Source organism: Tenrec ecaudatus, unplaced genomic scaffold, assembly GCF_050624435.1.
Source record: "Tenrec ecaudatus isolate mTenEca1 unplaced genomic scaffold, mTenEca1.hap1 Scaffold_131, whole genome shotgun sequence".
NCBI classification, from domain to species: Eukaryota; Metazoa; Chordata; class Mammalia; order Afrosoricida; family Tenrecidae; genus Tenrec; species Tenrec ecaudatus.
In genome coordinates, this window is record NW_027457881.1 from 664,149 (window position 1) to 676,840 (window position 12,692).

Here is a 12,692-nt window from a genome sequence, read left to right on the forward strand (position 1 = left end):
ATGAGTGATTACTATGCCACCAGGGCTCCTCGGAGGAGACATTTTGTTCCTGCCAAAGCACTAGCTACTTTGGATTGAAGGTCAGTAATTCTCCCAGATAATCTCAGCGGTGGGCAACTGTGAAATGTTCTAGCAGCTCCTCTGATGCCAGACAGGAACTTGGGTTCATTTTCACAGTTGGAGTTCCCACCTGTAGAAGAGTAAGTACCCAAGTGGTGCAAATAGGAAGCGTTCAGCTACTAACCCAAAGGTTGGTGGATCAAATTTATCCGGAACTTTCTGAGAAGAAGGCCTGGCTATCTGCTTTCCAATGGTACCAGCCTTGAAATATTGATGGAGTAATTTCACTCTGCACATGAGTACCTTTTTCTTTTTCACTCACTCTCAACTGTGGACTAGCCCCTCCTGATGACACGTTCAAAGTACTTGACGTAAGTCTCACCAGCCTTACCTTGAAGAAGCATTTGGTCTGTACTGTTTCAAAGACAGTCTGGTCACTTTTTCTGGCAACCCAGGTAAATACAATATTCTTTGTCAATACCATATTCAAATGACTCATTATTCTCCAGTCTGTGTCCATCTTTCTCATGCACATGAAGAGATTGAAAATATCATGACTTTGATAAGGCACACTTTAATCTTGCAAGTGACATCTTTGCTCTTTAACATATTAAATAATCCTTTTACAGATTTAATTGATGTCTCGATTGCTTCTTTGCATGAGTGTAATTGTGGTATCAAATAAAACAAAATGCTTCACAATTTCAATTCTCCCCACCACCGCCTTCCATTTATCATGATGTCCCTATTAGTTCAGTTGTATTTATTTTTCATTAGGCAGAATTGTGAGGATTTATTTTTTCCTTAGGGAGAAGTACAATCCATGCTGAATGCTGTAGCCTTTTATCTTTATCAGTAAATGCTTCAGGTCCTCTTGACTGCTGGCAAGCAAGGTGTGCCATCTGCATATGGAAAGTTGTTTATGAGCCTTTTTACAATCATGATGGTGCGTTCTTCTTGCAGTCTGGCATCTGGGATCATTTTTCTCAGCATCCCCTTGATTGCCCAGTGACTGCTTCTGGGTCTTTCTATAGGCTCTGCATGAGCGCTATTAAGTATTCTTCGTAGAGTAATCCATAGGTTGTTTTGGGATACACAATCAAATGCCTGTGCATTGTCAACAAACCACATCCATCTGATATCTACAATCATATAGTTCATCTCACATCCTCTTCTCAATCCAGCTTGAATTTCTGTCTTTTCTCTATGTATTGTTATAACTATTTTAAACTTATTATCAGCAAAAATTTACTTTCATGTGATATTATGATTTTGTTTTAATAATTTACACAACATATTAGGCCACTTTTCTTTGGAATGAGCAAATACATGAATTTCTTCCAGTTGGTTGATGGGGTAGCTGTTTCCTATAATACTTGACATGGATGAGGGAGTGTTTCCAGCTTATGGCTAGTTATTGAAATATCTCAATTGCTATTCTGTCCGTTCCTGAATCTTTTTTTTTCTTCAATATTTTCAGTGAAGCTTGGGCTTCTTCCTGTTATACTATAGGTTCTTGATTAAGATGCTACCTCTAAAATGGTTGAATGTGACCAAATTTTTGGGTACAGTAACTATGATTCTTTCATTCTTATTTTAATACTTCCTGCATTATTAAGCATATTTTCCATAGAATCCTTTGGTATTTTCGCTCAAGGCTTGAGTTTTTTCCTTATTTATTTCATTTTGAAAAATGCTGCATGTTGTTCTGTGTAGGATTTCTAACTGAATGTTCATGCATATTCATCATAATGCTTCACTTGTCTTCTTGAGCGAGCCTATAAAACTTTCAAGTCAGCTTTTACTTTGTCTTTAATTTTTCCATTTGCTTTAGTTGCTCTATGATCAATAAATAGCAAGGTTCAGAGTCCCTTCTGACATCTACTTTGATGTCTTCTATCTTTCCTGTCTTTTTAATGACCTTTTGCTCCCTTCATCTATGATGCTCATGATGTCATCCCAGAATCATCTAGTCTTTTATCATTAATGATCAGGCAATGCTGCAAGGCTATTATTGAGATATTCTCTAAATTCAGGTGGGATATACTCACCTGAATACTCTTATATTTTTATCCTACTAGACTTGTTCTCATCTTTTTCAGTTTCAATTTGAACTTGCACAATAGCAATTGATGGTCTGTTCCATAGTTTGCCTTGCTCTAATTCTGGATAAGGATACGGAGCTTCCCTATCTGCCTTTCCACACATTGAGGAGATTTGATTCTTGGGTGTTACATCCATGTGGCTTTGTTTACAACTACATATGTTAAAATGAAGGTATCTCATGATCATTTTAAAAATTCATAATTATTGCTCTAATAACATTTGCATATTCCCTGGTGAATTTTAATAAATGAGAATAAAATGGTTTGTTTCAAGTGTTTAAGACTTCCAAAATTAAAATGGAAAGCAATGTTCTGACTCAGTCAACAAGGAATATAAATTAGGGGATATATTTCTAATAATATTCTAACAGACAGACAAAGGTTATAAATATTTTAAATATTACATTTAAAATTAACATGTTAATGAGTGAAAAATATTCACATATTTTCCATTTTCTTTTGCTCTCTGTCTTTAAAATATCACTACTTGTTTTCTCATAAGCATTCTAAAACTTTCAGAATACGAGAAGGTACCCACTAAAGGGAAAAAATAAATGGAATTATTTTTTCAAAACTATAAATTTAAAATTTTTAAATAAAACAACCTTTATCACCTTCAAAGTACTCTCCATTACCCTTAACACATTTGTCATATTTGTGATTCCATTCTTGGAAACATTAAAAGTCATCTGTTCGGATGGCTGACAGTACCTCCCTCATTATTTTCTTCACCTTCTGTGTCGTCAAATTGCTGTCCTTTCATGTCCCTCTGGATTCACGGACATAAAAAGAAGGTGCACAGAGTGAGGTCAGGTGAGTTAAGATGCATGGGGCCAGAGGGGCATGCTGTTTTTTCACCCCAAATTGGCACACTGAGATGGCTACCTGAGCAGGTGCATTGTTGTGGTGGCAGAACCAGAGTCCCATCTGCCACAAATAAGGTCTTTTTTGTGGCACAGTTACTCTATCATTTCAGAACCTCTAAATAGAAAGCTTGATTAATAATCTGACCTGGTGGAAGGAACTCCAAGTGGATTATGAGTCAACATTTTTGTCTTTTTGAGATGTCGACGGATGTCTAGAATGAGTTTTATCATCAATCGGCATTTTACCTTTCTTGAAATAAGAAAAGCATTCATACACTTGAGTTTCTGAAGCATATTTTCCAGGCAGGAAATAAAATTTCACAACTGCATCCTGTTCTCTTACATTGGCCAAAAGAAAAACTGATTTCCAGTGATATTACTTCTACAAAAAAAAAAAAAAATTCACTGAGACCAGAAAGAACTTTCCCAGGTGACGCCACTGGGTGCGCTAAGAGCAAGTTACTCACCTACCAAGAAAAATGCATAGTGTGAAAGTTATGCCCAGTGGGGCTTTTTTCTCCATTTGGGGGGCGGGGGTTCCCCCTCTTTATAGAAATGTCTTTTTAAAGTCCTTCAGTTTTCTAAAGTAAACTTCCCTTTTATTAAAATAAATGGCATTGCTGTTGAAGTGTAGGCTCTTGTCCTTTTTAACAGTATGGGTTCGACCGTCCTACAAGTTGGATGCACACACGTGCCCTGTTAATTGCTAGCAGTGTTACGTGGTCAGGTTCAACGACTTCTCTGATCCTCAGCTTCCTTATTTATAAAACAGTAACAGGATCATTCGACATATAAAAAACAAACTTTTGAAAGGCAAGGATGTTACTTTGAGGACTAAGGTGCCATGGTCTTTTCAATTACCTCACACGCATGTGACCATGATAAGTTGGACACTGAATAAGGAAGACTGAAGAAGAGTCAACACATTTGAATCATGGTGCTGGCAAGAAAATATTGAGAATACAATGCATGTGAAGTGAATAAACCAATCTGTCTCAGAAGATGGGCAGCCATAATGCTGCTTGAACTTCATCTCATTTACTATGGGCATGATGGAGACCCGCCCCTAGAAAGGAATAGCACACTTGGTAAAGCAGAGGAGCAGAGACAAAGACGTCTTGACGCTGTGGTGCAACAATAGGATTGGACATAAGAACAGAGGGGGAGCGCGGCACGGGACTGGCATGTTGTGTCCTGTTTTACATGGGGTAACTGTACGTCAGAACAGACATAAGGGCACCGACAGCAGCAACAACCAATCCTACATATTTCATAAGGCTTTATCAATTATTCATTAAATGAATAACTGTACACAGATTTGTGCCTGGTGCCTTTTAAGTTTCAGGTAATTGTTAGTTCATGATATAAGTTTTCTTCTAGCTACTTTAACTTTCTGTGGTAATCTATTGCACTACTTGCTTGTCTTGATTTTCTCTGGGTGAAATATTGGAGTAAGTGTATGCTCATTGACTTTCTGGATTTTTTGGAACTTCTATGTCGACTTAATCTTTCCACTGTATCTAAAACATACTTTAAAGTCTTTACATCATACTTTCAAGCAAAAAATACCTCTTAATCATTATTTTCACACATCGGTATCTAAGGAGATCCTCTCAATCTCTATTATTTCTAAATGTTTGCCCAATAAGTTGATGTTGTAATATGGAATAATTCTTAATTACCTGGTTGTAAGCAAAAAATGCTTCTAATTAAACAACTGTTTTGAATAAATACAACTGTATTAGACATTTTATTGCTGTTAAATGATCCTTAGTCTTAGCATTCTGTGAGCAGCTATTTTTGAACCTGAAGTTCCACCCAAAATGAGGCACTGACATCAAGTAACAGAAAATATTGATACTGGTTCTTGGCTTCTTTAACAAGGAAACAGCAAAGGCCAGATATAAATTTCTTTTAAAAGAACCACTGAAAGTCCTTTACCTTTTTTTAAATGAGGTTTTCCTTATATATATTATTATTTATTTAATGAGTGCTGTTTTCTGAAACCTGATTCCAAGCTTTGATTTTGCCTCTATCAAAGTAGTTATCTGGGATCGATATTTAGACTCATTGGTTTTGATTAAATACAAAGCTCTAGGGAACTATATGCTTTTTAACATGCAGAAGAAAGTTGCTATGTGATGGGATGTGCACACTGTGAAAGCAGTTTAATGCCCCGTTATGAGACAGTGCCTAATGCACGAGACATCTCTAGGTGGTTTTCACAGTATCATAGGAGAATTAACATAACGAATAATGACAAACACTTAAGTTAAGAGAACCACTGTGTCCTAATCTGTAGCTTGTAAAATCAAATTAGTAAATTAAAATTTGCATGTGAAGCAGTACAAACAATTCAGAACTGAGCTGTTTTACTAGTTCGTCTCCAAACTGAATAAATCACTTGGGTTTATTTTCAAATTATTTAATTTAAATAATTTTATTTAATTATGCAAAGCATAATTTACTTTAATAGTATAACAAATTATGAAAAATATCAATGAAAATGCTACTATAAGATTGTTATGACTCTTTTCTTGAGATGTTTAATCTGCATTTTTAATCAAAATTTGGAACTACCTGTTTCTGAAAGCAATAGCTTTTCATAATGCACCACATTTTAAAAAGATATACTAATCTATGTAAGAGAAAAAAACTGCTAACACTGAAAAGTGTAGTCTATCAAACATTAAATATGGTGCAATGGCCATTTTGTAGAGTTAATTAGTGAAATGGTGAAGCAATTATTAATCTCCAGAGAGGTCAATCGAATTTTCAGTAGAAATTGATCAAGCTTCTTCTGACTCAGAAACACCCTATGGCTAACTATTGATCAAGATTATATGATTATAATTCATATCCCACCCCCAGAGCACATGAAACAAATTATTTCAAAAGATTACTCAAAACATACACGCGATTGAGTTTAATAGAGAAAGTCTCACTAGTGTGAGTCTTGATTGGGTAGTTGCATAGGAAAACACACCTACCTGGCTAGGCTGAAGGCATCGTCGATCAAACCTGCTCGGTTACTGACTGAGAGAACCTATGAGGCCAACCAGAAAAATATTGTCCTGGTTAGAAATTTAGAATTAAAATCCAGGGTTCACATCTGAAAACGGATCTTAAAGATAAAATCCAGAATTTACCTCATGGTTCCTTATTAACTGTTCGATTAATAATCTCCAATTCCTTAGGTCATAGTTGACCCTAAAGTATCTGGTTTGATTGATGTTCCCCAACAACCAGCTTCCTTTGCCCAGAGAAGTGATCCTGTGGTGCTCTACAAACAGCATGTTTTTCAGGATGAAATAGATTTAGATGTTAATGATATATAAAGTATATTTTCTTAATACCAAGGTAAAGTTACTAATAATTATTATTGCTCAATTAAAAGCTAATCTTTCACGTAATCATTTGCATCTAGGATATACCAGTAAATGTTTAGTAGGTTATAACTAGCCTCTATTCCTGACAAAATCCATATCCCCTACACATAATTGTTTTTTCAACATACATGTGACCTAACATGTACTTGTGTCTGTGTGACATAGACTATATATGCATATAGTATGATTAGAATGAAGGGAAAAGTTTTGAGAACTACATTCTCTTAACGCGTTCAGTAAGAAAGTTATTAAAACAATCGAGCTCATTTATTTCAGAGTCATGGGTGTTCCTTGCCTCTTCCTTGTGCTTTCTTGGAAATACTATAAATAACAGATGATGCAGCATCATCAATAACGCCGGAAAAAGAAACTGCATTTACTTAAGACTCTAATATTTCTACACATAATTAAAAACAAAGATAATAAATTCTGCTTATTGGAATCACCTTGGAAAATAGTAACTTGATTATATTAGCCAGGTAATTCAATTAAAGAAAGCGAGCTGGTAAAAACAATCTTATAACTTCTTACACATTTAACTCCTACAAATATGGTACATATGGAGAATGCTATTCATTTTCAATTGTTTCCTTATTTATTTACAAACCATAGGTCACAATTCCAATGATTTTGTACTTCATTGTGGATGCTTTCAGACCTTGTGTGTCCTAGAACCTGCATACTCTTTAAATAAAATATTTTTAATCTTTGTGCATAAATGTAAGGAAATATATGTAAGTGTACACGTATACATGTATAAAACCACTGCCATGGAGTCAGTTCTAACTCACAGTGACCCTATCGGGAAGAACGGAACTGCTGCTCCTGGTTATGAGGTCAGCTAGCCTCATCTTTCTCTGAAGGAACAGCTGGCTAGTTTGAACCAACTTGCAGTCCAAATGCTTAGCTTGCTATGCCACCGTTTACTATAGCATGTGTTCATGTTCTCTATCTACAAAGCCTCCAGGATTCAGCAGAGCTTATGCTAAAACAGTGTCTCATGCCCAAGGGAAAAATAAATCATTTCCATGATAGCTCACACCAGAAAATGTATCACAGAGACCATGTGCAGCCCATTGGAGTCAGCTTCAGTCCATTGTCAATGTTTTTACATCTCAGACTCCAAATCAGGTTTTCCTATTATTTCCCCAAGGACGCATTCAAACATATAGTTTTTGAATGGAATCTCTTTACATAGAGTCCATCAGAAAATAATTCTACTACCACAAAAGATATCGTGGACAAAAGTGGTCATTAATTGCTCAAAACTGGAATGAAGTGGAAGATTTAGTCCAAACATGCCAGCAAGATGAAGAGGCACCTATTACAGTCCACTAAAATATAATCCCAAACTATTGAAAAAAATCTAATATTTAATGTTTCAAAGCACTGTACTTTGGCCACATTTATATGTAGTACCCGTGCAAACGAGGTTCAGACAGTTGTAATTCAATTGTCCAACACAGCTGAAAATAGTCCATCTCAGGTCTTCCACCATCTAGGCTTCTTTCTAGTCTGGTCTATGCTCCTGACACAACGTGGTATAGTGCTTTTACTATCATAAAATACACATTTTCACATTCCTTCTCTCTTTTTAATTTGAAAGGAGAAATATGACAGTTAAAATAAACTAGAATAGGGGCAAGAAAGTCATGCCCGACTATACATCTATATACATAAATGTTTAAACTTCGATAGCATATTCCTTTTTTAAAACCACTTTACCTATAACCTGATGGACAAACAATGGCCTATAAGGTCCCTTTCAATGCTACAATTCAATGGAAAAGAAATGGTACACATTCTCTTAGGCTGACAATTGATCTCTAGTTTAATAGTGGTATGCAGAAGGAAAAGTCTATCAAGTTCTATTTTAGAGTATGAATGATTTTCTCTACCTATGAGACTTTATAATCTCCTTTTCTTCAAAACTTCAATGTTTATCCACACAATTGCTATAAAGAAGCTTTAGAATATCATCCCCATTTTATGGATGCAATGATGACAAGAGATATAGTTAACAAGAAAATGTGGCAAGTATAAAAAATAAAATTGAAACATTAAGGATACTGTTTCTGTTGATCAACTTTGACTTTATTTTCATGCATCTGTAAGTTCACAATGATCTATTCCTTATAAAATATTAAAATCATGTCTGAATTCACAGAATAAATTGGATCTCCCCACTCCTTAAGTAGTCACTTTATAGGTGATAATATTTAAAATTCAAGCCTCATATCTGATCATATAATTTAGGGTTTTACAGGTTTCAAATTGTCATGATTTATAATTATTAAATATAATTTAAAAGTTATTTCATGCTCATCTTTTATATAAATCTCATGTGATATAATTGGCTCCTGTTTTTAAATCAATTTTATTAAAAAATTTAAATCTATACTCAAATTAAAATAATATGTATGTATAAATGATAAAAGCAATTCTTACCCCTTTTATGTAGTCTGGTCAGTAAAAAAGAAGGAAAGGAAATAAAAGGCAGCCATCTCCTGCTTTTAAGTTTGCCATTATTAAACTGATAACTAAAACCTGAAGGTTATTACTGTTCGTGAATATTTTTATGTCTCTGGTATAAGTGAAATCTGTAGAGAAATAATCCCTGGCAAGATATAGTAATACATTCTTAAATACCTTTTCAGTTCTAGTTAATTATATCCCTAAAATATTCTTCAAATTAACTAATGGCAAGCAATGAATTTTAAAGTGTTCTTTTTCCATGGCCTCGTGATGTACAGTGCATGATGAGAACCATAAAAAATTATGGAAGCTATATTTTGAGGGTCGGTAATAATAATTAAAATTTCTATTTGGAATGTTCCCAAAATGACACAAGTCTTAGGCCATATCAAAACACAGAGCAGTTAATACTTTAAAATATTTTAGTTCTTATCATTCATTTACCACCACCACACACCCAACACACACCCAACACACACACCCAACACACACACCCCAGGACCAAAAGAAGAAGGTGATATATTCTTTACAAACTTGGCTGGCTGCAGATGAGAAGAAATGTCAACCAGGATAACAAAACTGGAAATACACAATAAACTCTGTGATAACTTAGGTGGACTTCCTCCCTAAACTTGTAAGATAATTAAATGAGATAATGTTCTGTAGCTCTTTAAGAGTCACTGGCATACACCCAATGACAAAGTGTTACATAATTAAGAGATCGCCCAGACAGCCTAACAAAACTTTACAATTTTATCCACGGTAAATAAGGGTGTGCTCATGAGAGAAGTATTAAAAATAACAGAAGAAAATCACAGCCCTAGACCTAGCTCTTTACCTAATTTGCCAACGGACTTGATCCAAGTTACCATCAAATTGTAATAAACTCATTTAGAAGATGGGGATTAAAATCATATTGCTTCTAAGGGCTTCTGAGTCTCAAGTAAGCCAATGCTGAAGGCAAAGGTGAGAGCACTTCAGCACTAGTTTAGTGTTTACTGACCTTTCAGAGCCAGTGTCTACTCTATTCTGACTGTGTTCTTTCCTAAAATGTAACTGAATGTATTGCCTTCCACTCTTGGGTAAGCAAATATCCAGTAAATATGCAAGCTATTACATTTATAATGCCTAGATTGTTGGTATTTTCTCAGTGAAAATGAAAGAGAGAAAAAATTTTGGCTGTTTCTAATAACTTAAAAATTGACTTAATACTTTAGGTAGCGTTTTATGTCATCTTTAGAAATAATTATATATTTATCCAAAGGGCTTCAAAAATTTAACTCTCAAGAAAATATGATGATGATAATCAAATTTAAACTTTATAATTAACTATGGCCTTGTGTGAATATATGTGAAATAAAATCTTTACTGACCATGAAAAATTACAAAACATTGATCTGGTTGTTGTCATTAAAATTTGGCATTTTTTTACATGTGTTTATAACAATTGACCAATGCGTTTTTCTCCCTGGCTTAATGCAGATACTTTTCATGTACATTAGTTGTTTGTTTTGAATAAAATAGGAGATAACATATAAAAGAAGTTGAGGTTAACCAATCTTTTCTTTTTACCTAATTATAGTGTGGTGTCAGGTTTTTACTAGGCCTCATCGAAGTTCAGGACTTCAAGAGAAGATGGTGCATAGGTAAAATGACACTGAAAAAGGCAAACTAGAAAGATGACTTTTATTTTTAGCTTCACTGGGAATCGGTCACCCCAATTTGTGCATTTATAAAGCATTTATAAGGCCTTCAAGTGACATGTGGAAAACTTACTTGCTATTGAGTAAACACTTGACGGTATTGAGCAACCTTAAGTATTAAGTGTTACCATGTTCGTGTCAAATAGAGAACACTGCTGGGATTGAAACAAAAGGACACCTTACACTCTGATATGTGTGCAGTGCCTGACTGTGGGGTGGGGATGTGCCACTCACAATACCCCCTTCATAAATAGCATCCCCTAGAGTTTTAAAGCGTATACCTGTGCAGTTGTTCATAGCAGTTCTTCATATTAACATTGGTGATATTTAAGGCAAACATGTTGAAAGAATGGACTGTCATTATCCTGATTAATAACTCAAGATGAAGCAATCTCTCAAGTACAACCTGTATTGGTCAAGGGAAGGCTTATGGTCTTCCCAAAAAGGAGAAAGTAAAGGATAAAGAGGAAATACCTTCTCCAGCAGGTTTCCAGTAAGAACAGACTCCCTATAGCCCTCACCTTCTAAGCTGAGTGTTTAGGCTGATTCAAATATATAATCAGTAAGTACTTCTACATTTCTTTAACTTTCTCATTTCCACTCTACATTTCAAAGGGATATGTCGTAGTTTATTTCTGAAGATTATTATGTCTCATGTTTCTAAGAAATGTATGGAGGGATGGCATAATTCAAATCGTTGGACAATTACAACTCCCTAGTTTCATTCACCATGTAATAACATATTATGTATTCAAGTAAAGGTGCTTCATGGGGATAAAAGAGAATTATAAAGGAAAATAAGATAGTAAGTGTGAATTCAGAATCACGAAATAAACGCTAACTCAAAGCAATTAAAAGAACAAATTGTAATGAGTTATTTTAAAGGAGAAGAAACCAATAAATGTTACAGTCAGCATTTCAATGTACCACCACATTACATGTGAATGTCTTATATACAATAAACGTGAATGGAATTGTAACTCTTTATAATATGCAGTTTCATATTAAAATTACATTAACACGAAATTATGAGTAACCTTCACCCCTGGGAATTACAAGTGTTTATGTTTCTGATAGTCAGATTACATTCTGGATTCAGTACATTTTGCCTATATGTAGCCATGCATCTATTTTGAGTACTTAACTGTGCCATGTATGAAATGAAACAAACATTTGTTTATTTACTTAAAACAAAAGATATATGCTCAAAACGATGTTTATAGCATAAAGAATTAAAATACACTAACAGCATTGGTGAAAGCAGCAAGGGGAAAAAGGTAGAAAAATGTGACCTTCTTAGTGCCACTGAAGTGTTAATAGAAGATGATCATCGCCTTTTCTCCAACTCGCTGGGAAGCGGAGCAAAAGGAACCCTCATGTGGACCCTGCTGTCCATGAAGGACTTAGAAGGGACTCAAGTACTCTTCTGTGAGTGATTGCAAATAGGCCCCTCTCCTGTTTGGCGCCATTTACACAGACAATAAGGAGCCCTGGTGGTGCTGGGGTCAAAGAGCAACAGCTGCTAACTAAGCGTCCCTGGTTCAGTCTCACAGCTCCTCTGGGGGTGAAAGAGGACACCGGTGTCCTGTGCGTGCAGGTACAGCCTGGGACACCCTAAGGGGCAGTGCTCCCGTGTCCGAGGACTGCTGGGAGTTGGAATCTATTTGATAGCACTGGGTCTGTGGGTAGAAAGACAATGAACTGGCTCTTCTCCCTGCACCTTGAGGTTTGACCCCCAAAGGGTGCACTTTGAGGACAACTCTAATCCTCTCCCTTCAAATCCAATAATTATAATTATCTAATCCCATGAAGGATATTGCTTCTCTGGTCTCTAAAAGAGATAGTCTGAAAATGCAAAGACAGTGGAATGGGATTAAAACTGTTGCCTCAGTTTCAGTTTGTGAGACACTGCTCTAATGGGAGTTCTGCTTACATTTTAATTAAATGTGTGATTATGAAATTATACAGTTTAAAACAGCTACGATGAGATCTACAAAAGCATTTAAATGTTTTCTCTTCACTATGAAAGGAACGAATAAACAAGAATTATATAGGCAGGGTGAAATTGGATGAGTCAGAAATTATACCGAAGAG

At 35.3% G+C, this 12,692-nt stretch overlaps 1 protein-coding gene across 3 annotated transcripts in view; it reads right to left on the reverse strand.

Moving 5' to 3' along the window:
* LOC142436063 (thyrotropin-releasing hormone-degrading ectoenzyme-like) overlaps positions 1–12,692 on the reverse strand; it is a 342,102-nt gene that overhangs the window by 207,551 nt on the left and 121,859 nt on the right. For all 3 annotated transcript variants that reach the window (XM_075539994.1, XM_075539992.1, XM_075539993.1), the window contains exons 8-9: positions 6,181–6,314; positions 6,022–6,077 (exon numbers count right to left, since the gene is read on the reverse strand). In XM_075539994.1, the coding sequence (XP_075396109.1) occupies positions 6,022–6,077; positions 6,181–6,314 (190 nt within the window). The remainder of the gene's footprint in view (positions 1–6,021; positions 6,078–6,180; positions 6,315–12,692) is intronic.